Consider the following 27,791-nt stretch of genomic DNA (forward strand, 5'->3'; position numbering starts at 1 on the left):
TTTAAAACAGAATTCAATACTTTTTATAGTTTTTCCACAGTTGTAATGTACACAGCAACTGAATATATATATTTATTTATTTATTGTGGCAGACCAGGGGGTTTCCTCTAGATGTTTACACAGATCAGAAATTGACACACCTCAGTTAAGGGTGTTTATTTAAAACAATAAAGAAAAAAGAAACCGGTCTCCTCCAGGAGACCTCTTCTGGGTTACCGCCTTCTGGGCTCCGGGGAATGCTGTCTCCTCTGGGGTAGAACGCCGAGCCCCTCAAATATAGCAGACTGTGAGTAAGTCTATCTGGTAGCAACCTCTCACTACCTACAACCCTCCTCTGGTTGTTCACCAGGTGCGGTTGGTTCCGGCGCCCCTCGGACCCCAACTTCGGGTCCGTAGACACGGGGTTGGCAACCGCTTGCTTCCGGGCCGCGTGCGACGGTCTGTCCCCTCTCTCATCGGTCACCGGCGTTTGTACGAACGCTACCACACTCCCGGAGTGTTGGGGTCGTGACCAGCGAATTTCACCGGGACCGTGGGTGCTGGTCGTTCGCTGTGGGCCCAACAGAAGATGACATAGTTTACTCCTGCGCCCAGCTCATCTTCTGGGCCAGCTGATGGCATCAACTCTTCTCGACCCGGGCAACTCCATGTGAGGTCACCTCCTTTGGTCTCCATCCACCTAAGGTTGGCTGCAGCAGGTGGACTCTACCTCGGCTGTCTCTCCGTGGGTCTGCAGTCCTTTAGCCCGGCTGACTGTCAGATTGGGAAGTACGTGGTGGGGTTGTCCTTTCGTCCCCACTGACGGCTCTCGGACTCGGCCTGTGTCCCCTTCAGCAGGGCCTCAGTATTCTGGTGCATCTCCACGGCTCCCAAGAGGTCGTCCAAGGTCTGGGGCATACGTAGGCTTGCCGCCCTCTTCATGTCGTGAGGTAGCACCCGTAAGATGCGATCCATGACCACTTTGTCGATAACGGGGAGGGTGACTAAGTTTGTTAGGAGCCATGCCCTGGTGATGCACAGTAGGTCGCTCATCTGGGCTCGGGGGGAAGCTTCAGCCATGAACCTCCAGTTATGGACCAGTTGGGCCCGATGGGCCAGGCTGTACCCGTAGCGGCTGAGTACCTCCCTCTTGAGACAGTCGGAGTTAGCCGCCTGTTCGGTGTTGAGGTCATAATATGCCTTTTGAGCATCTCCAGACAGGAACGGGGCCAGCAGACTTGCCAACTTCACCTTGGGCCATCCTTCCCAGAGTGCTGTCCGTTTGTGCAGAAGTAGGTCTCGATGTCGTCAACCTCCATTAGCTTGATGCGACTCGGTCTGCGTTTCTCCTCGCAGCTTGCATACATTCTTTAGACGCTGTCCTTCCAATGTTGGTTCCTGCATGTCCTTTTGTGCTTGTTGGGCCCAAACAAACTGAGCTATCAACTCATCAATGCTGATACTGCGTAAACGTCAACCCTGGTCTGACCACATTGTCAGATTGCCCGCATTCTCCACCACTTGTGGAAGACCAAGGAGTTTGATCTAGACATTTACACAGATCCGACACGGAGACAAGTGTGATACCTCAGTTTCAAGGGTGTTTATTTAAAACAACAAAGAAAAAGAAAAGAAACAGGTCTCCTCCAGGAGACCTCTTCCAGGTTACCGCCTTCTGGGCTCGGGGAATGCTGTCTCCTCTGGGGTGGAACACTGAGCCCCTCGGTTCTAGCAGACCGTGAGGACCTCTATCCGGTAGCAACCTCTCACTACCTACAACCCTCCCCCGTGTGTTGCCCTCCGGGCAGCTTTATGGGCCCCGTACAGCTGGTGAGCAATCAGCCCTTGATTACTCACCAGCCTCAATCAGCCCCAATTAGTCCAGGCCGGAGGACCCATCGAGACCTGGCACGTCCAGCAGAGGGAGCCACCACCACGTGATCAGTCTCCCCCTGGTGGCTTGTCCGCGGTACACCACAATATATACACTTGGAAAGACCTAAATAAGATATAAAATATATATAAAATTATATTTTAATTGTGACATTGTTTTGATATTGTAAGAATCATTTCCCTTGACAGAGGTGGTAAGCTCCAGGGCCAGAGCTTCTCGCTGGCCACCATCAAAGGAGACGAGTACACGTTTACCTCCAATAATGCCGAGGACATACGCGACCTCGTCGTGACCTTCCTGGAGGGCCTCAGGAAGAGGTCAAAGTTTGTGGTGGCGCTGCTGGACTGCCCCAACCCCGGTAAGTAACCTACTAGCTCTTATTAACTTTATCTTTTTAGGTTAATGAAAAGTGGCAATGCACATTGGTCCACATTGGCAACACTTTTCAATTAAGAACAGGTAATGTCTTCCAAGTATGGTAAATGACTGTGATCTTGTAGGTGTTTTCTTATACAGACTACCATATGAGAAGCAACTCTGTCATTTTTTATAATGTATGTCTCTTTTTCAAAGAGAGAATGACTCCATTTCATGTTTTATCTTCTAAACCACAGCAGTGAAAAAAGCTATATTAATTGTGTTGTAATTGTGTGTTGATATTGATGTTTTAGGGTAGAATCTGCTCTAACCCGCTGTATTTTTATATATATATATACAGCACCAGTCAAAAGTTTTAGAACACCTACTAATTCAAAGGCTTTTCTTTATTTTTACTATTTTCTACATTGTAGAGTAAAGGTGAAGACATCAAAACTATGAAATAACACATATGGAATCATGTAGTAACCAAAAAAGTGTTAAACGATTCTTCAAAGTAGCCACTCTTTGCCTTGATGACAGCTTTGCACACTCTTGGCATTCTCTCAACCAGCTTCATGAGGTAACCTGGAATTAATTTCAATTAACAGGTGTGTCTTCTTAAAAGTTCATTTGTGGAACTTCTTTCCTTCTAAATGCGTTTGAGCCAATCAGTTGTGTTGTGACAAGGTAGGGGGGTATTCAGAAGATAGCGCTATTTGGTAAAAGACCATGTCAATATTATGGCAAGAACCGCTTAAATAAGCAAAGAGAAATGACAGTCCATCCTTATTTAAGACATGAAGGTCAATCAATATGGAAAATGTCAAGAACTTTGAAAGTTTCTTCAAGTGCAGTCGCAATAACAATCAAGCGCTATGATGAAACTGGCTCTCATGAGGACCGCCACAGGAAAGGAAGACCCAGAGTTACCTCTGCTGCAGATTTCATTAGATTTACCAGCCTCAGAAATTGCAGCCCAAATTAATGCTTCACGGAGTTATTTTGTCTGGAGTCCAAATTAGAGATTTTTGGTTCCAACCGCCGTGTCTTTGTGAGATGTGGTGTGGGTGAACGGATGATCGCCACATGTGTATTTCCCACGTAAAGCATGGAGGAGTAGGTGTTATGGTGTGGGGGTGCTTTGCTGGTGACACCGTCTGTGATTTATTTAGAATTCAAGGCACACTTAACCAGCATGGCTACCACAACATTCTGCAGCGACACGCCATCCCATTTGGTTTGGGCTTAGTGGGACTATAATTGTTGAGTTGATGAGTTGGACCGCAGAGTGAAGGAAAACCCGGCAACAAGTGCTCAGCATATGTGGGAACTCCTTCAAGACAGTTGGAAAAGCATTTCAGGTGAAGCTGGTTGAGAGAATGCCAAGAGTGTGCAAAGCTGTCATCAAGGCAAATGGTGGCTATTTGAAGAATCTCAAATATAAATATATATTTTGATTTGTTTAACACTTTTTGGTTACTACACGATTCCATATGTTATTTCATAGTTTTGATGTCTTCTCAAAATAAAGAAAAACCCTTGAATGAGTAGGTGTTCTAAAACCTTTGACCAGTAATGTATATATATTTTGTATTCTTTTTTTTATTTTACCCCCTTTTTCTCCCCAATTTCGATCTTGTCTCATCACTGCAACTCCCCAATGGGCTCGGAAGGCAAAGGTCGAGTCATGTGTCCTCCAAAACTTGACCCGTAAAACCATGCTTTTTAACACCCGCCCGCTTAACCTAGAAGCCAGCTGCATAAATGTGTCGAAGGAAACACCGTTCACCTGACGACCGAGCCTGCAGGCGCCCAGCCTGCCACAAGGAATCGCTAGAACACGATGAGCCAAGTAAAGCCTCCCGGCCAAACGCTCCCCTAACCCGGGTGATGCTGGGCCAATTGTGCGCCACCCTATGGGATTCCCGGGTCTGAAGTGATGCCTCTAGCACTGCAAGGCAGTGCCTTAGACTGCTGCGCCACTTGGGAGGCCCTAACCTGCTATGTTTTACCATTTAATGGACTGTTTTTTACTTTGGAATTGGCTTATTGACCATTTTATACAACAGTTGCGTTTTATTCTGAATGGTGATTGGTTATTAAAACCGCATTCCAGCCGCTGTCTATTCCACAAGTTACCATTGGCTAAATCTATGACATTAAAATGCCTATTTACTCTGTTCCATCTGACTGTGCAATCCACTGTCTCATCAGCCCAGCCAGAAAATGTCTAAACTTGATCTCCACTATAAAAACCATCTAGACATTACCTCACATTTCTTTTAAACTAAGATTTAGTTTTAAACAGCAGAGATTTGTAGAATCTTTGCTGTCTGTCTCTCTGACTTTTGCAACATTGTTTCAGTATTCAAATTCGATCTCGAGCTGTCCCCTAGTAATGAATGTGTGTCTTGCATTTAACATTGTAGATAAATCTAACTTTCTAACTCCCGCACACGCGATACCTCCTTAAGTTGTATTTACCAACCACCACACATGAAGTTCCATCACAGGAGACATTGAGGTACATTGAATTGAATGTTGTGTTCCTGTAGCGGGCGGCGAGGACTCCACCTTCCTCAGTTTTTCCAAGGGCGACCTGATCCTATTGGACGAGCACTGTGGCGAGCAGGTCATGACCTCGGGGTGGGCCCACGGGGTCAATGACAGGACCAAGCAACAGGGGGACTTCCCGGCCGACTGCGTCTACGTCCTGCCCACCGTAACCCGGCCGCAGTATGACATCGTGGTGAGTGACCTCATAGGGTTACAAAATTCTCTGTACATTTCCAAAGTTCCAGGATCTTTTCGAAACTACGGTCATTAATGGGTAATTTTGGAAATCTATGGAATCTTGAAGAATTTATACCACAGTATGACAATATGGTGGTGGTGATGATGTTGATGATGTCCTCAGGCATTCATGCTTCATACTGTCTTTACTGCTCTCATTCTGTAGCTTACTAAAGTTATTTTTTTGTGACTGTATGTCTTTCTTTCTCTCTCCCCTCTCCCAACGTGTCTCTTTCATCCTCTCTACTCCCTTCCCTCTCCATTTCCCCTCCCTTTTCTCTCTATCTCACTCTCTCACTCTCTCGTTTTCTTCCTTCGCTCTCTCTCATTCTCCTACTTCCTTACCTCTACATCTCCCCTCCCTCCCTCCCTCCCTCCCTCCCTCCCTCCCTCCCTCCCTCCCTCTGCTAGGCTCTGGTGACTATGACTCCAGACCAGAGAAGAGAGTCCATAAACCTTTCCCAGCTGGCCCTTGCTGAGAGTGAGGACAAGGTCAAGCCCTACACCCTAGAGGAGTTCTCCTATGATTACTTCAGGTAGCCACTCACTCACTCAATCACTCACTCACACACACTTACATACACACACATACACACACACACACACACACACACACACACACACACACACACACACACACACACATTCTGTTCCACTCATCCCTCTCTGTTCCCTTCATCCATCTTTCCCAAATCCCTTCTTCCTATCCACCCCTACTCCACCCATCCAGATCCCCTCCCAAGAGCACTCTGAGCAGGGTAATGATCACTAAGGGCCGCGGGAAGGAGCGTCTGTGGTGCTGCGCCAGGGAGCCCCTCAAACAGCCCCTATTGAAGAAGGTGCTGGCCCACGAGGAGCTCTCCCAGGAGGCTCAACTGGCCTTCATCGATATCTTTACTGTCTTGCAGCCATTGTGTATCAATTACTTTTTCACGCTTCATGTCCAAATAATCTTAAAGTAACTTTATTTTGAACACTGTAGGATGATTTAAACATGAAATGCGAAATATGCTAATATCAGGGATATGAACTTGCATAGATTTTTTGACAAAAATGCTAAATAGTTAGCATTTGGAGACAGTGGCCGGGTAAACTAAAACAAAGCATGGACTGCTGTCTTACTTTAGCCATAGATTACTTATGGGTAAGGAAACTATTGTGTAATTTGGGTAAACAATCACTTTAAATGTGATGCAAACTTCAACATGTCAAATTTAGCATTATGTATATTATGTTGTACTGCATCATAGAATTATGTCTGTGTTTAACGTGTGTAGTCTTGAGGTCAATGTCTGGTCATGGTCCTTGACCACTCCCCTGCACCCTTGTTGAAGTACATGGGTGACTACCCGTCCAAGCGAGCGCGTTCGGTCAACGAGCTGACCGACCAGATCTTTGAGGGAGCGCTGAAGGCAGAGCCACTCAAAGATGAGATCTACTGTCAGATCCTCAAACAGCTCACTGAGAATCACATCAAGTACGTCTGAGACTACAGTCAACATACACATCTACATTCCCAGGGAAGTTGTGGTCATATGGGGATTGACCATGTTGTGCTGTGTGTTTGCGATTTTGTGTGTGTGTGTGTGTGTGTGGGTGTGTGTGTGTGTGTGTGTGTGTGTGTGTGTGTGTGTGTGTGTGTGTGTGTGTGTGTGTGTGTGCGCGTGCGCAGGTACAGCGAGGAGAAGGGCTGGGAGCTGCTGTGGCTGTGTGCAGGTCTGTTCCCCCCCAGTAACATTCTGCTACCCCACGTCCAGAAGTTCCTCCAGGCCAAGAAGCACCACCCCCTCGCCCCTGACTGCATGCAGAGACTCCAGAAGGCATTACGGTAGGGCCAACCCACTTGTAAAGGGTATTTACTTTAAGTGTTCCAACGTTACGTGTTTAACCATTTGGGTATAAGTATTTTTGCCATTTACAGTATAAGAGTTTCTCAGCCATGTAAACAGAGAAAAAAAATGCTGACTTATTTAGGCAATAGGGCTGAATCCTAATTTGATATCCATGCAAGATTTAGGCAAACGTTTGAGTTACTTGTGTGGATTCAGCTCCTAACTAGAGATCCACTCAATATCAGTGCCTCCTTACTCATATTCCTTCCTTTGCCTATCTCTTGTCTTCCCCTGGGTGAAATAACAGTCCAACAGTAATTGTAGTATGATGTACTACAGTACCCATAATGTTCTGTACCCATAATGCTCTCTCCTTACCAATTCAGTAATGGATCCAGGAAGTACCCACCTCACCTGGTGGAGGTGGAGGCCATCCAGCACAAGACCACACAAATCTTTCACAAAGTGTACTTCCCCGATGACACAGACGAGGTGAGAGGTCATTACAAAGTAGCAATGGCTCGTTGAGGCCCAAAACGTTGAGTCAAAGGGACAAAAACAGCACACAAGCTGACTTGTTAAAATCTGGAACATTTTGTGTGGTCACTTTACAGCAAATTGTGTAAAAATGACAGTTTTCCCCCACAGGCTTTCGAAGTGGAGTCGAGTACCAAGGCCAAAGATTTCTGTCTGAACATCTCAGGCAGACTACTCCTCAAGTCCTCCGAGGGCTTCAGCCTGTTTGTCAAGATCACTGACAAGGTACAGTACACTACTAGGATATGGTTTCAATGAGGTCATTAGGACATGCTTTGTGACGTCATGGTCAAGTTGTATACTGGTTGTTAAAGGATGTATTTTAAACACGACATATTAAACTGGCTGTAATCTGCTTATATGACCAGATAACAACCAAAATATGACATATTTCCCTGAATTGTTTATGAATTCATGAAAAAAGACTTCACCTGGTTGTAATCCGATTGTAACTAGTTGTATGATGTCTCTGAGAAAAGTACAATTTTACACACAAAATAGTGGTACCCATAAGTACTCATTTCTGATGAAAAAACACAAATGTGAAAAATTGGTGGATATACAGATGTAGGAAGTTAATTTCAGCCAGTTTGCTACAGCAGGAAAATCATCCTGCAGCAACAGGAAATGTAAATTATTAGGTGGATTAAAATGAATGGACATTTTTGTAGGGGTTGATACATTTTTCGTAAGGGAAAATCAAGTCTGAAATTTCAAAGTGGAAATTACAAATCAAATGTATTTATGAGGTCCTTTTTTACATCCGCCGATGTCACAAAGTGCTATACAGAAACCCAGCCTAAAACCCCAAACATCAAACAATGCAGATGTAGAGGCACGGTGACTAGGAAAAACTCCCTAGAAAGGCAGGAACCTAGGAAGAGACCTAGAGAGGAACCAGGCTCTGAGTGGTGGCCAGGCCTCTTCTGGCTGTGCCGGGTTGAGATTATAACAGTACGTGGCCAAAATGTTCAAACGTTCATAGATGACCAGCAGGGGCAAATAATAATAATAATCACAGTGGTTGTAGAGGGTGCAACAGGTCAGCACCACTTTAAATTGAATCCGCTTGGTCTGGGCATCTCTCATAGGGAGGAGCGTATGTGGTACTATTATGTTCGTCCCCTCCATGTCCCCACCTCTCCCCCCCATACGTTCCATTAAATGCACCTATAAGGTGGCTATATATAAGCCCTGTAGTATGTGGTAATTTGCATAGGATTTCTATCTTAATGCTTATATCGGAATGTCCTGGGAATTTGTTGTTGTTTTATCCTACCTTAAGCAAACAATCTATAAGCTGGAGATATATCCAAAAGTATTGTTTCTGTAAATTATACTTGGACCTTAACTCTTCATAAGACGTAGAAGTGTTTTCTTGATAGAGACAACCAATGTTCTTTTTTCCCCTTTCTATACCAATCTTTCCAGAAAGCCATGTGTCCCCCTATTTTCAATTTAGGGTTGTTCCATAACGAAGCATAGCTTATCAAGAAAGATGAAGATCTTGCTCTCTCTCATGAATCTGGCTCCATATATTTTTAGTATGGGACATTATTGGATCCTGGAGTCCCACCTTTTGTTGACTCAAATAATCTGATGCTCTGAATGGGGCATTAAATTCCTCTTCCATGTCCATCCCAGCTCTTAAACTGGAGATTCATTTTGTTCAATAGTGGGTCTATATTTTCAGAAATCATGTTCTCTAGACCAGGATGTAAAGTCATCCCCGGGTACCTCAAGTTTTTAGGGACCCATTGAAACCTCCAGCTGAAGAGGTAATTTCTCAGACAATGTTTTGATAGAGGCATTACTTCAGATGTGGTCCAGTTGACTTTATAGCTCGATATCTCTGAGAATGCATTTACAAGGTCCAGTAAAGGCAGTATGGAGAGTTGAGGGTCTGATATTAATAGTAATATGTCGTCTGCATAATGCAGTAGTTTATTCTCCCATATTAATCCCTTTGATTGACTGGTGCAGTCTAATGGCTTCGGCTAATGGTTCTAATGCTATAATAAATAGGAGGGGCGAGAGACAGTCACCTTGTTTCGTCCCTCGTCCTACAGAAAATGGAGATGATCGTAGTCCGTTAGTGACAACTATGGATTTGGGGTCGTTGTACAGAAGTTTAATAATATTCTGAAAGCCCTGTCCAAAACCAAATGTAGTATAATGCAGGTAGTCCCAGCCCACCCTATCAAAGGCTTTCTCTGCGTCTAGGGATAGGGCTGCCACTGAAGTATCCAAATCGATCAATTCCTCCAACCTAATAGGGCTGTCGAGCCAGTTCCTGTCTTCCTCTGCTTGTTTAGGAAGGTTCAGTTTCTGAAAGAATGCCTCTGCTTTCTACGTATCTAGAGGACCATCTGAAGTAGAAAGTTCCTGATAGAAGTCTCAAAATATATTGTTTATTTCTTTATGATTGGCAATCACCTTGCCTGTCTTATTTCTGATTCCACCTACACCTTAAGGTCTGTTTCAATTTTAACCATTTTCTGTTTATCTAATTTCTTAATAGTAGCTGATTGTTGTATCATTACTCCACCCACGTATGTAATCTTTAAAAGCTTCCCAGACATGTACCTGTTTCACACTATTGTGGTTTGTTTCAAAGAATATCGTAATGTGTGTTTTAACCTGTTGCATCTCTAGGGGCGCTATTTCATTTTTGGATAAAAAAACGTTCCCGTTTTAAGCGCGATATTTTGTCACGAAAAGATGCTCGACTATGCATATTCTGACAGTTTTGGAAAGAAAACACTCTGAAGTTCCAGAATCTGCAAAGATTTTGTCTGTAAGTGCCCCAGAACTCATTCTACAGGCGAAACCAAGATGAAACGTCAAACAGGAAATGAGCAGAATTTCTGAAGCTCTGCTTTCTAATGTCTCCTTATATGGCTGTGAATGCGACAGGAATAAGCTTAGACCTTCTGCCGTTTCCCCAAGATGTCGGCAGCATTGTGACGTATTTGTAGACATATCATTGGAAGATTGACCATAAGAGACTACATTTTCCAAGTGTCCGCCTGGTGTCCTGCGTCGAAACTGGTGCGCAAAGCCAGGTGCAAGTATTTTTCCATTTGATTGAGAGGAGAAACCATGCTTCCACGAACGATATATCATCGAAGAGATATGTGAAAAACACCTTGAGGATTGATTCTAAACAACGTTTGCCATGTTTTCAGTCGATATTATGGAGTTCATTTGGAAAAAAGTTCGCGTTTTGAGGACTGAATTTTCGGGTTTTTTTGGTAGCCAAATGTGATGTACAAAACGGAGCTATTTCTAATACACAAATAATATTTTTGGAAAAACTGAGCATTTGCTATCTAACTGAGAGTCTCCTCATTGAAAACATCCGAAGTTCTTCAAAGGTAAATGATTTTATTTGAAGGCTTTTATGTTTTTGTTGAAATGTTGCGTGCTGGATGCTAACGCTAATGCTAATGCTAAATGCTACGCTAGCTAGCTACTTTTACACAAATGATTGTTTTCCTATGGTTGAGAAGCATATTTTGAAAATCTGAGATGACAGTGTTGTTTACAAAAGTCTAAGCTTGAGAGATGGCATATTTATTTCATTTCATTTGCGATTTTCATGAATAGTTAACGTTGCGTTATGGTAATGAGCTTGAGTCTGTATTCACGATCCCGGATCCGGGATGGGGAGATCAGTTAAGGAATTATTCTCCTATTCCAACAGTCAGATCAGTGGGTGCATGATCTGTCATAGCTATCGTGCCCACATTGCAAGCACCCACTTTATCTATGAGAGAGTGTGAGATCAGAATGTAGTCAATGCGTGAATAAACAGTGTGTCTATTTGAAAAGAATGTGTAATCACAAGCGGTTCGATTGATATCATAAAGACCTTTACACAGTGTAAAGGTCATTTACAGTCTTTACACAGTGTAAAGGTCCTTTACAGTCTTTACACAGTGTAAAGGTCATTTACAGTCTTCACACAGTGTAAAGGTCCTTTACAGTCTTTACACAGTGTAAAGGTCCTTTACAGTCTTCACACAGTGTAAAGGTCCTTTACAGTCTTCACACAGTGTAAAGGTCCTTTACAGTCTTCACACAGTGTAAAGGTCCTTTACAGTCTTCACACAGTGTAAAGGTCCTTTACAGTCTTCACACAGTGTAAAGGTCCTTTACAGTCTTCACACAGTGTAAAGGTCCTTTACAGTCTTTACACAGTGTAAAGGTCCTTTACAGTCTTCACACAGTGTAAAGGTCCTTTACAGTCTTCACACAGTGTAAAGGTCCTTTACAGTCTTCACACAGTGTAAAGGTCCTTTACAGTCTTTACACAGTGTAAAGGTCCTTTACAGTCTTTACACAGTGTAAAGGTCCTTTACACAGAGTTTTAATTGCTTCTTGAGTTTTAGACCAGTTTTGCATTTCTCTAAAAAAGCATCAGGGACCTGATTATAATCCCCTCCCTAGTACCAGAGGAAAATCACAGAAATCTATTATTATTTTATTAAATTAAAGGAAGAAGTCTTGGGTCCTCTTCATTTGGAGCATAAATATTTCTGAATATTATATTTTGTCCTGAAATCTTTACAAGTAAAATCAAGATTCATCCTGCTTTGTCCTTAGCTCTTTTTCCACTTGAACTTGTATACCTTTGGAAAATAGAATAGAGACACCTCTTTTTGGGGGTTGAATGTATTATGGTAAGCACTACCCACCCATCTGTCTCCCACCTAGTCCGTTCACATTCCACGACGTAACTTTAATCACATTGGTCGTTATATCTGAAAGGTTGTAAATATATTATTACCACAACATAACTAGTGTTAGAATATTTTAAATCAATGCATTTCTGATAGCCACTGCTTAGCGAATCAATGAAAGTGAACAACTGGTAGTACCCCCCACCTAGAACACTGAACTTTCCATATAACAAATATGTCATAAACACCCCCCAACCGCACAAGGTACAAAAAAATGAACATACAGTGCCTTGCGAAAGTATTCGGCCGCCTTGAACTTTGCGACCTTTTGCCACATTTCAGGCTTCAAACATAAAGATATAAAACTGTATTTTTTTGTGAAGAATCAACAACAAGTGGGACACAATCATGAAGTGGAACGACATTTATTGGATATTTCAAACTTTTTTAACAAATCAAAAACTGAAAGATTGGGCGTGCAAAATTATTCAGCCCCTTTACTTTCAGTGCAGCAAACTCTCTCCAGAAGTTCAGTGAGGATCTCTGAATGATCCAATGTTGACCTAAATGACTAATGATGATAAATACAATCCACCTGTGTGTAATCAAGTCTCCGTATAAATGCACCTGCACTGTGATAGTCTCAGAGGTCCGTTAAAAGCGCAGAGAGCACCATGAAGAACAAGGAACACACCAGGCAGGTCCGAGATACTGTTGTGAAGAAGTTTAAAGCCGGATTTGGATACAAAAAGATTTCCCAAGCTTTAAACATCCCAAGGAGCTCTGTGCAAGTGATAATATTGAAATGGAAGGAGTATCAGACCACTGCAAATCTACCAAGACCTGGCCGTCCCTCTAAACTTTCAGCTCATACAAGGAGAAGACTGATCAGAGATGCAGCCAAGAGGCCCATGATCACTCTGGATGAACTGCAGAGATCTACAGCTGAGGTGGGAGACTCTGTCCATAGGACAACAATCAGTCGTATATTGCACAAATCTGGCCTTTATGGAAGAGTGGCAAGAAGAAAGCCATTTCTTAAAGATATCCATAAAAAGTGTCATTTAAGGTTTGCCACAAGCCACCTGGGAGACACACCAAACATGTGGAAGAAGGTGCTCTGGTCAGATGAAACCAAAATTGAACTTTTTGGCAACAATGCAAAACGTTATGTTTGGCGTAAAAGCAACACAGCTGAACACACCATCCCCACTGTCAAACATGGTGGTGGCAGCATCATGGTTTGGGCCTGCTTTTCTTCAGCAGGGACAGGGAAGATGGTTAAAATTGATGGGAAGATGGATGGAGCCAAATACAGGACCATTCTGGAAGAAAACCTGATGGAGTCTGCAAAAGACTGAAAATACAGTTTTATATCTTTATGTTTGAAGCCTGAAATGTGGCAAAAGGTCGCAAAGTTCAAGGGGGTCGAATACTTTCGCAAGGCACTGTACAAAATGAAAATCTCCCTCCCCCCCAAAACCAGGCCTTCATCCGTGTGAAGTGTTCCGAGTGCTGACGATCCAACTAGAATTAGCACGTTTTACCAACGCCAAATATAGGCATAACCATATACATTTTGAAATGACAGATATGCCATGTCATAGAGATTACATCAAAACATCGAACATAAAAGGCTGATCATTGTTTTCGCAAAGAGAAGAATGACCTTTCTCATGTAGACTGATACATGAACTGTATACCTCCAAAAGACAGGAATGTAAACTGAGGTCAGACACAAAAGAGAGACTGGTATAAGTCATAATGATAAAATAAAATAAGCTGACTAACACATTGGCTTGTGTCCATCACTCATGGCACGAACACGCCTGTTGTGGTCTATATTGACCCACTATTGCTGTTATTAGAATGAAAACGTAAAATAATATATATCATATATATGATATACTTGGACTATAGTCCTGCTTAATCTAGTACTATAATGATGTCAGCTGTAAACCAGAAAGACAAATTATAGGCAGCATTTGTAGTATAAACACTCGATGAGACTGCTACTCACCACATGGGTAGTTCTATCGCCTTAGAGAAAAATGTTAGTCCATCTGTGATGAACCATTGCCACCATGTGGAACTTCCATAGCCATACCACGCTACTCAATTTGTTTTGCTTCTCAAAGTAACCCAGAACATTGCAAAGAGTATTTCAGTCCCCGTTTCATGCACATACTGTATGCCTCACCTGCGTGAACGCATTTCTCTTGTCTTGAACCTCTTTGGAAAAGTCAGGGAAAAACTCCACCTTTGTCCCCTTCCATTGAAAAGTCCTAAGCTCTTTGGCTCTGAGCCGGACCTTCTCCCTGTCAGTATATCGTAAGAATTTCACCAGGATAGGCCGGGGGTTGCGTGGGGCTGTTCCTGGGTTCAGTGTCGTCGGTGTCCGATGTGTTCTCTCGATGGGCATGTTGTTTAACACCCTCCAGTGTGTTATCAAATAGGTTGCGTAAAATGTCTTTCACACAATCTTCCGTATTTATGTGGATCTTGGGAACCCCTCTGATTCGAAGTGTGTTTCTCCGACTGTCATTTTCCTGTTATTGAAGTCGTTCTTCAAGTTTTTTGATCAGTCTCCATTTTTTCAACAGTGTTGTTTAGGCGGTTGTTCTTGTCCTCCAAGGTTGATATCCTCTCTTCTGCGTGTGTAACTTGGTTGTCGAGTGTATCCACCTTTGATTTCAGTGCACCCACTGTATGTTTTATTTCAGCCACATCTTCGCCCACTTTCGCAATTTTCTCTTCGAAATGTTTGTTCATTTTGCGAATCTCATTTAGAACTGGGTCATCAGGTTGTTCTTCTCCGCCATTTTCCTTGCTAGCTGCAGGTAGAGACGACATTTGTGTTTTTTGTTGTGACTGCTTATGTGTTTCTAAGTTGTTTTTCCATGTAACCGATATTTTGGACAATTAGTTAACAAAATGTGTAACTAGGCGTTGAATAATTAGTTAAAATATAGTTGGAGCTACACAGACTCTGTAGTTAGCTGCTGCTCCTCGCCTCATCGGTGCCGGAAGTCCTGAAATGTCCTAGTTTTTTATAATAAATGTCACGAACCGGCTCAAAGCCCGTAACAAAAGGGAGACAACGTGGAGATAAGGAGGAACAAAATATATATTTATTAAATAAAGTAACTAAGTATAATATACAATGGTGTGTGTAATCAGTAGTGTAAGTGAGTGTTTTGCATGCATGAATGTGATAATGCAGGGTGTTGAAAGGTGCTTAAGCAAACAACCAAAAAAAACACCAAGAAACACAACAAAATCCATAAAGGTATCTGCATGGAGAGAGTCTCTTCCATGAATGGGGAAGTGGTGTATTTATCCTGGGACACACCGGGCCTAGGTGTTTCCCATGTAGCTGACGACCCTCCCAACTCCGCCCACCGGCATCCTAATAAGGAAAACAAGAGGAAAGAGAGAATACGACAGAAAGAGTGGGAGAGTCGTCACATAACATAAAATTGATCAGAAATACAGTGTAGACATTGTTAATGTTGTAAATTACTTTTGTGGCTGGAAACGGCTGATTTTTAATGGAATATCTACATAGGCGTACAGAGGCCCATTATCGGCAACCATCACTCCTGTGTTCCAATGGCACGTTATGTTAGCTAATCCAAGTTTATCATTTTAAAAGGCTAATTGATCATTAGAAAACCCTTTTGCAATTATGTTAGCGCAGCTGAAAATTGTTTTTCTGATTAAAGAAGCAATAAAACTGGCCTTGTTTAGACTAGTTGAGTATCTAGAGCATCAGTATTTGTGTGTTCGATTACAGGCTCAAAATGGCCAGAAACAAAGACCTTTCTTCTGAAACTCGTCAGTCTATTCTTGTTCTGAGAAATGAAGGCTATTCCATGCAAGAAATTGCCAAGAAACTGAAGATCTCGTACAACGCTGTGTACTAATCCCTTCACAGAACAGCGCAAACTGTCTCTAACCAGAATAGAAAGAGGAGTGGGAGGTCCCAGTGCACAACTGAGCAAGAGGACAAGTACATTAAAGAAGCAATAAAACTGGCCTTCTTTAGACTAGTTGAGAATTTGGAGCATCAGCATTTGTGTGTTCGATTACAGGCTCAAAATGGCCAGAAACAAAGACCTTGCAGAGATGGCGCCGAAGAACATGGCTGACGTTTTACATTCTCCCAACCAATTGTGCTATTTTATATATTTTTTTGCGTTTTGTGTAACTTATTTTTTTACTTATTGCGTACATAATGTTGCTGCTACCGTCTCTTATGACCGAACATAACTTCTGGACATCAGAAAAGTACTCCCACTCTTTCTGCCGAGGCTATAAAAGTAGCGAGGTTACATACAGACACCGGTTAGTCAGGCTGATTGAGGTAGTATGTACATGTAGATATGGTTAAAGTGACTATGCATACCTGTATATGATGAACAGAGAGTAGCAGTAGTGTAAAAGAGGGGTTGGTGGTAGCACTGGTTGGTCGGCCCAATTGAGGTAGTATGTACAGTCGTGGCCAAAGGTTTTGAGAATGACACAAATATTAATTTCCACAAAGTTTGCTGCTTCAGTGTCTATATTTTTGTCAGATTTTACTATTGAATGGTGAAGTATAATTACAAGTATTTCATAAGTGTCAAAGGCTTTTATTGACATTTACATGAAGTTGATGCAAAGAGTCAATATTTGCAGTGTTGACCCTTATTTTTCAAGACCCTACATATCGCCCTGGCATGCTATCAATTAACTTCTGGGCCACATCATGACTGTTGGCAGCCCATTCTTACATAATCAATGCTTGGAGTTTGTCCACCCGCCTCCTGAGGATTGACCACATGTTCTCAATGGGATTAAGGCCTGGGGAGTTTCCTGGCCATGGACCCAAAATATCGATGTTTTGTTCCCCGAGCCTCTTAGTTATCACTTTTGCCTTATGGCAAGGTGCTCCATCATGCTGAAAAAAGCATTGTTCATCACCAAACTGTTCCTGGATAGTTGGAGAAGTTGCTCTCGGAGGATGTGTTGGTACCATTCTTTATTCATGGCTGTGTTCTTAGGCAAAATTGTGAGTGAGCCCACTCCCTTGGCTGAGAAGCAACCCCACACATGAATGGTCTCAGGATGCTTTACTGTTGGCATGACACAGGACTGATGATAGCGCTCACCTTGTCTTCTCTGGACAAGCTTTTTTCCGGATGCCCCAAACAATCGTAAAGGGGATTCATCAGAGAAAATTACTTTACCCCAGTCCTTTGCAGTCCAAATCCTGTACCTTTTGCAGAATATCAGTCTGTCCCTGATGTTTTCCTAGAGAGAAGTGACTTCTTTGCTGCCCTTCTTGACACCAGGCCATCCTCCAAATGTCTTTGCCTCACTGTGCGTGCAGATGCACTCACTTCTGCCTGCTGCCATTCCTGAGCAAGCTCTGTACTGGTGGTGACCCGATCCCGCAGCTGAATCAACTTTAGGACACGGTCCTGGCGCTTGCTGGACTTTCTTGGGCGCCCTGAAGCCTTCTTCAGAACAATTGAACCGCTCTCCTTGAAGTTCTTGATGATCCAATAAATGGTTGATTTAGGTGCCATCTTACTGGAAGCAATATCCTTGCCTGTGAATCCCTTTCTGTGCAAAGCAATGATGTCGAAACGTGTTTCCTTGCAGGTAACCATGATTGACAGAGGAAGAACAATGATTCCAAGCACCACCCTCCTTTTGAATCTTCCAGTCTCTTATTCAAACTCAATCAGCATGACGGAGTGATCTCCAGCCTTGTCCTCATCAACACTCACACCTGTGTTAATGAGAGAATCACTGACATGATGTCAACTGGTCCTTTTGTGGCAGGGCTGAAATGATTGATTTTGTGGAATTCAGTTATTTGCATGGCAAAGGGGGACTTTGCTATTAATTGCTATTCATCTGATCACTCTTCATAACATTCTGGAGTATATGCAAATTGCCATCATACAAACTGAGGCAGCAGACTTTGTGAAAATGTATATTTGTGTCATTCTCAAAACCTTTGGCCACGACTGTACATGAATGTATAGTTAAAGTGACGATGCATAGATGATAAACAGAGAGTCGCAGCAGCGTAAAAGGAGGGGTTGAGGTTGAGGGGCACACAATGCAAATAGTCCGGGTAGCCATTTGATTAGCTGTTCAAGAGTCTTATGGCTTGGGGGTAAAAACTGTTGAGAAGCCTTTTTGTCCTAGACTTGGCACTCCAGTACTGGGGTGGCTGGGGGTCTTTAACAATTTTCTGGGCCTTCCTCTGACACCGCCTGGTGTAGAGGTCCTGGATGGCAGGCAGCTTAGCCCCAGTGATGTACTGGGCCGTATGCACTGGGCCGTATGTTATTTTAGTAAGATTTCGCTACTGTCACAGAATATAATCTGAATGTGAGGATGATTCAACTGATTCTAGATTACAGTGCATTCGGAAAGTATTCAGACCCCTTGACTTTTTCCACATTTTCTATGTTACAGCCTTTTTCTAAAATTGATTAATTGTTATTTTCCCTCACCAATCTACACACAATACCCCATAATGACAAAGCAAAAACAGCTTTTAAGACATAACATTTTTGCAAACTGAAATATCACATTTACATAAATATTCAGACTTTGCTATGAGACTCGAAATTGAGCTCAGGTCCATCCTGTTTCCATTGATCATCCTTGAGATGTTTCTACAACTTGATTGGAGTCCACCTGTGGTAAATTCTATTGATTGGACATTTGATTTGAAAAGGCACACCTGTCTACACAGTTGACAGTGCATGTCAGAGCAAGCCATGAGTTCGAAGGAATTATCCGTAGAGCTCCGTGACAGGATTGTGTCGAGGCACAGATCTGGGTAAGGGTACAAAAAAAATGCTGCAGCATTGAAGGTCCCCAAGATCACAGTGGTCTCCATCATTCTTAAATGGAAGAAGTTTAGAACCACCAAGACTCTTCCTAGAGCTGGCTGCCCGGCCAAACTGAGCAATCAGGGGAGAAGGGCCTCAGGGTGACCAAGAACCTGATGGTCACTGACAGAGCTCCAGAGTTCCTCTGTGGAGATGGGAGAACCTTCCAAAGGACAATCATCTCTGCAGCACTCCACCAATCAAGCCTTTATGGTAGAGTGGTCAGACGGGAGCCACTCCTCAGTAAAAGGCACATGACTGACCGCTTGGAGTTTGCTAAAAGGCACTGAATGCCAAGCGTCACTTCTGGAGGAAACCTGGCACCATCCCTACGGTGAAGCATGGTGGTGGTGGCAGCAGCATCATGCTGTGGGGATGTTTTTCAGTGTCACTAGTCAGGATCAAGAGAAAGATGTACAGAACAAAGTACAGAGAGATCCCCTGTTGAAAACCTGCTCCAGAGTGCTCAGGACCTCAGACTGGGGCAAAGGTTCACCTTCCAACAGGACAACGACCCTAAGCACACAACCAAGACAACGCAGGACCAAGACAACGCAGGAGTGGCTTCGGGACAAATCTCTGAATGTCCCAGCCATAGCCCGGTCTTGAACTCGATCAAACATCTCTGGAGAGACCTGAAAATAGCTGTGCAGTGATGCTCCCCATCCAACCTGACAGAACTTGAGAGGATCTGCAGTGAAGAATGGGAGAAACTCCCCAAATACAGGTGTGCCAAGCTTATAGCATCATACCCAAGAAGACTCTAGGCTGTAATCGCTGCCAAAGGTGCTTCAACAAAGTACTGAGTAAAGGGTCTGAATACTCATATAAATGTGTTATTTCAATTTTTCAAAAAAATTACAAATATTTTTAAAAAATCTAAAAACCTGTTTTTGCTTTGTAATTATGGGGTATTGTGTGTAGAATAATGAGAACATTTAATATATATATGTATATTGGCAAGTCAGTTAAGAACAAATTCTTATTTTCAATGATGGCCTAAGAACCATGTTGGGTTAACTGCCTTGTTCAGGGGCAGAACGACAGATTTTTACCTTGGCAGCTTGGGGATTTGATCTTGCAACCTTTCGGTTACTAGTCCAACTCTCTAACCACTAGGTTACCTGTCGCCCCCTTATAGAATAAGGCTATAATGTAACAAAATGTGGGAAAGGTCAAGGGGTCTGAATACTTTCCGAGTGCACTGTAACTGTATTGATATTTGTGTTTGACCTTTGCTGGTTGTTTCCAGGTCATCAGTGTGCCTGAGGGGGATTTCTTCTTTGACTTTGTGAGACATCTGACCGACTGGATCAAAAAAGCCAGACCTGCAAAGGACGGTAAAGACATCTGTTGACTGTAGAGGGCCCTAGTAGAAAGGTTACCCGTAGGAACGGAAAATCCAAGATGAGATCTCTTCTTTATCACCTTTAATTCTCCAAGACAAAAATTAGCTTTATTCAACACTGAAAAATGATTGCTTATTTTCTCATACTTCTCTTCTCAAATTTTGCTCCAGAGAAACAACCATATATCATCTCAGATCTGTCTCACTCTGATCAAAATATAATTTTTATAAAGTCTCTCAAATTGAAAGGATTGAATAAACCACCTTTGGGCTATGACCCAAAATGACCCAAGTTGTTAGTTTCAGGGTTAAATAAGTCTATTTTCAACTTTCATGTAGGCATCCAACATTATTGGGGTCAGAAAGAAAGAATGATGCACCATATTAATCCTAAGGATTTATTGATGACCCAAATTTCAGCACGTAGTGTGGCCTTCAGGAGTGGGCCACATAAATATTTTATCAAACATGGTGTTTCATGTTATAGGACTGTCAACGTGTTGTGGTTAAAGCTAGATGAAGGTTAAGCTTGGGTTGGGGAACTTGCCATCTATGTTGATGTATTAATATGATAGGTGTGTCCTGAATCTCTCGGTATCATCCATCTGCAGGTGTAGTGCCTTCACTGACCTATCAGGTTTTCTTCATGAAGAAATTGTGGACCAATACCATACCAGGGAAAGACTCCATGGCTGACTACATCTTTCACTACTACCAGGTGTGTGTGGGTGTGCGAGTGCTCGTGCGTATTTGTGTAAGTGTATTGACCCTCCTCACTGCTCTTTCTTCAGGAGCTTCCAAAGTATCTCCGTGGTTACCACCAGTGTTCCCGGGAAGAGGTTTTCCAGCTGGGAGCGCTGATCTACAGGGTGAAGTTTGAGGAGGACAAATCCCAGTTTCCAAACATTCCCAAGATGTTGAAGGAGCTGATCCCTCAGGACCAGATCAGACACCTCTCGCCTGACGACTGGAAACGGGTGAGTCGGAAAATTAGAATTTCTGTCGGCATAAATAGTGTTTAACATGATTTTTGAACTACCTTGTCACTGTACCCCACACATACAATTATCTGTAAGGTCCCTCAGTCAAGAATTTCAAACAGATTCAACCACAAAGACCAGGGAGGTTTTCCAATGCCTCGCAAAGAAGGGCACCCTTTGAGCATGATGAAGTTATTAATTACACTTTGGATGGTGTATCAATACACCCAGTCACTACAAAGATACAGGCGTCCTTCCTAACTTAGTTGCTGGAGAAGAATGAACCTGCTTAGTGATTTCACCATGAGGTCAATGGTGATTTTAAAACAATTACAGGGTTTAATGGCTGTGATAGGAGAAAACGGAGGATGGATCAACAACCTTGTAGTTACTCCACAGTACTAAACTAAATGACAGAGTGAAAAGAAGGAAGCCTGTTATGGGTATGCTTGTCATCGGTAAGGACTAGGGAGTTTTTTTAGGATGAAAAGAAATAGAGTACAGATAAACACAGGCAAAATCCAAGAGGAAAACCTGGTTCAGTTTGCTTTCCAACAAACACTGAGAGACAAATTCAGGAAAAAAAACTAAAAAACGCAAAAGCCAAATATACACTGACGACAACATTGAATGTTCCTGAGTTTTGACTTAAATCGGCTTGAAAATCTATGGACAGACTTGAAAATGACTGTCTAGCAATGATCAACAAACAACTTGACAGAGCTTGAAGAATTTTAAAAAGCATAATGTGCAAATATTGTAGAATCCAGGTGTGCAAAGCTCTTAGAGACTTACCCAGAAAGATTCACAGCTCTAATCGCTGCAAAAGGTGTTTCTAACATGTATTGACTCATTCTTCAATAAAATAGCAAATATGTCAAAAAGCATTGTTTTCACATTGTCATTGTGTTTAGATGGGTGAGACAATCAATTTTGAATTCAAGCTGTAACACAACAAAATGTGAAATTGTTCATGAGGTATGAATACTTTCTGAATGCACTGGAGTACAGTGAACCACGCTTGCGCGATGAGTAACCTTGCCTTAGACCTGAAGACTAGTGTTAGCTCCCAGAGTGAATGCCTAGGCTTTAGCTCAATGGGCTAACACAGTTTTGTAGCGTATAGGAATCCGGGAGGTTAAATCATATTTGGTCACACACTCTGCTGCTTGTTTTTTGTCTTACAGTCTATAGTGGCGTTTTTCAACAAGCAGTCGGGGAAGACTCGAGAGGAGGCCAAGCTCTCATTCCTCAAAGTCATTTTCAAGTGGCCTACGTTTGGTTCAGCCTTCTTTGAAGTCAAGGTAAAGAATGATCATTGTTTGTGTTTTTTCTTCTTTTTTTTTACATTTGAGTCACCATGTGTATTTGAGTGCTGATTAGTACTTCGGGAGGTTTTTGTTCAAATGAATTTTCTTGATCAATGGTGTTAATTTCAGAATAGTTCATTCAATCTCAATCGTGGACTATTGTTATTGACCTGGTCAAAGAGTTGCTGTGCATTCCTTGCTACTTTTTAATTTTTTAAAACTTGTTTTATAAATGTATTATCTCGGTCAGTTTATCTGTGGTAAGGGCCTATTGTCTGCCTCAATCCCAGTATCTATTTAATGAATTTTTAGAACATCACAAACTCAAGTTGTTTGTTATAGGTTTGTAAGATACCAATTGTGACTAAACTGATGTTTTCCTATTCAACAGCAAACCAGTGATCCAAACTTCCCAGAGATCCTCTTGATAGCAATCAACAAACATGGTGTCAGCCTGATCGACCCCAAGTCAAAGGTGAGTGTGTGCCTACATGCATGGGTGTGTGTGCACATTTTCTTGCGCACACATGTGTGTTATGGAAGTTGTGTATGTGTGTGTTTACTGTGTAATTCTCTAATTCCCACCTCAACAGGACATCTTGACCACACACCCATTCACTAAGATCTCCAACTGGAGCAGTGGCAACACCTACTTCCACATCACCATCGGAAACCTGGTCCGAGGCACCAAGCTGCTGTGTGAGACCTCACTGGTGAGCTACTGGACGTTTCAACACCCACAATATGACATGACATAACATATGACATAAAATGACATTATACACACTGTATCAACTAAAGTATTCTAAAGATGCGTACCAAAAAAAGCACTTGTCTTTTCCTACAAGCATTGACTTTGCTGATAATTACTTAATTGAGTATTATTGTAAATAATATTATAAATATTGACTTACTATAACCAATTTCAAATCCACAGTTTTTATGCAAGTAATGTCATACCGTATAAAAAAAAAATCACAACAGCTGTGATGAGAACAGGGAGCTTTGGTACAATATTATAAATGCCAACAGATAATTATTTCGTTTGTAATTTGTTTGTTTGTTTGACATTGTGGTATCTTTTTGTGTCTGTAAAATTAATTATGCAAGAAATGGCGGTGGAAATGCCTTTATGCGTAAATATTGATATAATAACCATTATATTGAAGTAAACTTGGAGTCACACAATGATATGGTGTGTGGTCCTCCTACTACGACTCTGGTAAGCATGCAATTTATTAGGCTACAGATTAAATAAGTTATGGTGAACTTCACAGGGTGGTGAAAGTGCAGTGATTTTGATGCTACTTTCCAATAAATATTGAGGGTCGAAAATGTATAGTAAATGTAGGCGAAATATTGGCTTTTATACAGTGCCTTGCGAAAGTATTCGGCCCCCTTGAACTTTGCAACCTTTTGCCACATTTCAGGCTTCAAACATAAAGATATAAAACTGTATTTTTTTGTGAAGAATCAACAACAAGTGGGACACAATCATGAAGTGGAACGACATTTATTGGATATTTCAAACTTTTTTAACATATCAAAAACTGAAAAATTGGGCGTGCAAAATTATTCAGCCCCTTTACTTTCAGTGCAGCAAACTCTCTCCAGAAGTTCATTGAGGATCTATGAATGATCCAATGTTGACCTAAATGACTAATGATGATAAATACAATCCACCTGTGTGTAATCAAGTCTCCGTATAAATGCACCTGCACTGTGATAGTCTCAGAGGTCCGTTAAAAGCGCAGAGAGCATCATGAAGAACAAGGAACACACCAGGCAGGTCCAAGATACTGTTGTGAAGAAGTTTAAAGCCGGATTTGGATACAAAAAGATTTCCCAAGCTTTAAACATCCCAAGGAGCACTGTGCAAGCGATAATATTGAAATGGAAGGAGTATCAGACCACTGCAAATCTACCAAGACCTGGCCGTCCCTCTAAACTTTCAGCTCATACAAGGAGAAGACTGATCAGAGATGCAGCCAAGAGGCCCATGATCACTCTGGATGAACTGCAGAGATCTACAGCTGAGGTGGGAGACTCTGTCCATAGGACAACAATCAGTCGTATATTGCACAAATCTGGCCTTTATGGAAGAGTGGCAAGAAGAAAGGCATTTCTTAAAGATATCCATAAAAAGTGTTGTTTAAAGTTTGCCACAAGCCACCTGGGAGACACACCAAACATGTGGAAGAAGGTGCTCTGGTCAGATGAAACCAAAATGGAACTTTTTGGCAACAATGCAAAACGTTATGTTTGGCGTAAAAGCAACACAGCTGAACACACCATCCCCACTGTCAAACATGGTGGTGGCAGCATCATGGTTTGGGCCTGCTTTTCTTCAGCAGGGACAGGGAATATGGTTAAAATTGATGGGAAGATTGATGTAGCCAAATACAGGACCATTGTGGAAGAAAACCTGATGGAGTCTGCAAAAGACCTGAGACTGGGACGGAGATTTGTCTTCCAACAAGACAATGATCCAAAACATAAAGCAAAATCTATAATGGAATGGTTCAAAAATAAACATATCCAGGTGTTAGAATGGCCAAGTCAAAGTCCAGACCTGAATCCAATCGAGAATCTGTGGAAAGAACTGAAAACTGCTGTTCACAAATGCTCTCCATCCAACCTCACTGAGCTCGAGTTGTTTTGCAAGGAGGAATGGGAAAAAAATTCAGTCTCTCGATGTGCAAAACTGATAGAGACATACCCCAAGCGACTTACAGCTGTAATCGCAGCAAAAGGTGGCGCTACAAAGTATTAACTTAAGGGGGCTGAATAATTTTGCACGGCCAATTTTTCCGTTTTTGATTTGTTAAAAAAGTTTGAAATATCCAATAAATGTCATTCCACTTCATGATTGTGTCCCACTTGTTGTTGATTCTTCACAAAAAAAGACAGTTTTATATCTTTATGTTTGAAGCCTGAAATGTGGCAAAAGGTCGCAAAGTTCAAGGGGGTCGAATACTTTCGCAAGGCACTGTATATTAAGGGTTTATTGAATAATTTGTTAATTTTATTTTGTAGGCTACAGATTCCCTTTCAACGGAGTGTGTCTGCTCATGGAGGAGACTGGTGCTTCTGGCAACCCACTGCAGTTAGACTAGATCATTTGATGATGGTGATGCCAGACTTGATAAGAGTGCAAGTGTCCTGTGATCAAAAGTCGCAGTCATGGTCTTAGCCTGAAATTAGCCTGAATGCAGATAGAAAAGCCTTTTCAATGGTGTACATGTGTGGTTCTGTAGCTTTGTCAAACGTTTAAATAATACATGCAAGCAGACCTGGGTTCAAATGCTGAGTGTTTGATAGGGCCTGTTTGGAGTGACAGTTGGGCAGATTTTCACTTTTGGGAATACTCCGTTGGCTCCATTGCACCAGGCAAGCTCAATCAAGCACACTCTAAAGTATTTGACAGAAAACAAATACTACTATTTGAACACGTCTGATTCATATTCTGCAATGAAATATTGAAAGGCATTAATGTACCTTTAAACTGGTTTGTTTGTCTGTGTGACCACAGGGCTACAAGATGGACGACCTCCTGACCTCTTACATCAGCCAGATGCTGACCACCATGACCAAACAGCGCGGTTCCCGTGGCAACATCAAGTGATCTGGAAAGTCATCGATCCCGCTGTTGAGTGTATTAGTGTAGGCCTCGAGGGCTTTGTGTGATCTATCACACGGTTTCATTAAAACATAGAGGGATAAATACAACCCTTCCTCCATAACATGCTAAATCAATTACATGCATACATACACACACAAACTCGCACACATACATATATGTGCACGTACGCATGCACACACACACAAACACACACACACAATCAATGAAATGTATACATACACACACGCATATACACACTTGACAGATTCTCCCTAAGATGTAGATGAAAGAGAGTAGGAAGGACAGGAGCTTGAGAACCTCTGGTCTAATAGTCTGTTGTACAGATACTGTTAATCTCAGCACTACAGACACAACGTTGATGCAACATCTCGCAGCAAAGTCTGAGAGACATTGGAAATCATGCATCTCCACACACTATTGTGTTACAGAAATGTATATAGATCGTTGGTTATAGTGATGGAGGCATGATAGCAGTATTACGACAAGAATACTCTTTTTTCATTGTCAATAGATATGGTGATGATTTAAATGTTTGATTTATGTTTTGGCCATGACAATGTTTTGACTTATCGTCAGATGTTGGTATATATCTTGGGTCCTGTCTTAACAATCACCAATTGCCTTTACTTGACCTAAATGCACAACCAACGATTGCAACTTTTTACATGGCAACTAATCAACTTTATTTAGAAAATGTTTTTATGCAAAGCATTTGATCGTAAAATGTCCAATAATGTGATTTATAAATGTTGGGCCTAAACCTATTCAACTATGGCTTGTCCATACTATAGATATCATGTGTAATCATTGCATTATATTGTTTTAGAGTTTAATTCAAAATTGGCCCTCATTGTCGCAGGCTAAATACTTTTTTTAAATACCCGATCAGTGTTATTAGTACAATTGATGTATTAATGAAGTTCATTTGAAGTACATTTGATGAGAACAGTCAGATTGATCTCTGGACATTAGCTGGCTCTAGGACTTTGCATACAGTGTGTATACCACATCACTGTAAAAACATTTAGTGGAAAGTTGACAATATTTAATAATGTGATATTTCTAACAAGCACATATTTAGCTGTTTGCCTAATGAATTAATCATTGAAGAAAATGTATTCTGTAAATAAAGACCTCCGGTCCATATGACTTGTCTTTAAAAAAAATTGTGGATCAAATCAAGGATTTTTAAGTATTAAAGGTCAACTCTGTTACGGCATCGTCATAGACAAAATATAGTCTACATACAGAAATGAACAACAAAAATGTCAGGACTGACATCATTGGCTCTTAATGGTGGCAGTTTTGGCATATTAAAGTTATTGTTGATGTCTGTAAACAGGAAGTCACCCCACTGTGTATGGTGATGTCAAATTGCTTAGTCTACCTTAAAAAGTAATCTCAGTGACATTAATGTTCTGCACCGTTCTGTATAGTGGATATTAATTTAGGTCAAATTGTTCCTGTTTTTTAAATGTTGGTCCATGACAACAAATATTTTGGTATTAATAAAGAAATTACAAATATTTCC

The 27,791-nt window shown here is 41.8% G+C and overlaps 1 protein-coding gene across 1 annotated transcript in view; it reads left to right on the forward strand.

Moving 5' to 3' along the window:
- Positions 1 to 27,786, forward strand: part of LOC110534865 (unconventional myosin-VIIa) — a 70,301-nt gene extending 42,515 nt beyond the window's left edge. The window contains exons 36-50 of the mRNA XM_036989866.1: positions 2,062 to 2,231; positions 4,789 to 4,982; positions 5,438 to 5,562; positions 5,757 to 5,914; positions 6,350 to 6,503; positions 6,699 to 6,854; positions 7,245 to 7,350; positions 7,507 to 7,620; positions 20,232 to 20,319; positions 20,939 to 21,045; positions 21,119 to 21,304; positions 22,495 to 22,611; positions 23,009 to 23,092; positions 23,211 to 23,330; positions 26,150 to 27,786. Coding sequence (XP_036845761.1) covers positions 2,062 to 2,231; positions 4,789 to 4,982; positions 5,438 to 5,562; positions 5,757 to 5,914; positions 6,350 to 6,503; positions 6,699 to 6,854; positions 7,245 to 7,350; positions 7,507 to 7,620; positions 20,232 to 20,319; positions 20,939 to 21,045; positions 21,119 to 21,304; positions 22,495 to 22,611; positions 23,009 to 23,092; positions 23,211 to 23,330; positions 26,150 to 26,242 — 1,972 coding nt within the window. The 3' untranslated portion in view covers positions 26,243 to 27,786. The remainder of the gene's footprint in view (positions 1 to 2,061; positions 2,232 to 4,788; positions 4,983 to 5,437; positions 5,563 to 5,756; positions 5,915 to 6,349; positions 6,504 to 6,698; positions 6,855 to 7,244; positions 7,351 to 7,506; positions 7,621 to 20,231; positions 20,320 to 20,938; positions 21,046 to 21,118; positions 21,305 to 22,494; positions 22,612 to 23,008; positions 23,093 to 23,210; positions 23,331 to 26,149) is intronic.
- The last annotated feature ends 5 nt before the right edge of the window (positions 27,787 to 27,791 follow it).

This window comes from Oncorhynchus mykiss, chromosome 10, assembly GCF_013265735.2.
Source record: "Oncorhynchus mykiss isolate Arlee chromosome 10, USDA_OmykA_1.1, whole genome shotgun sequence".
NCBI classification, from domain to species: Eukaryota; Metazoa; Chordata; class Actinopteri; order Salmoniformes; family Salmonidae; genus Oncorhynchus; species Oncorhynchus mykiss.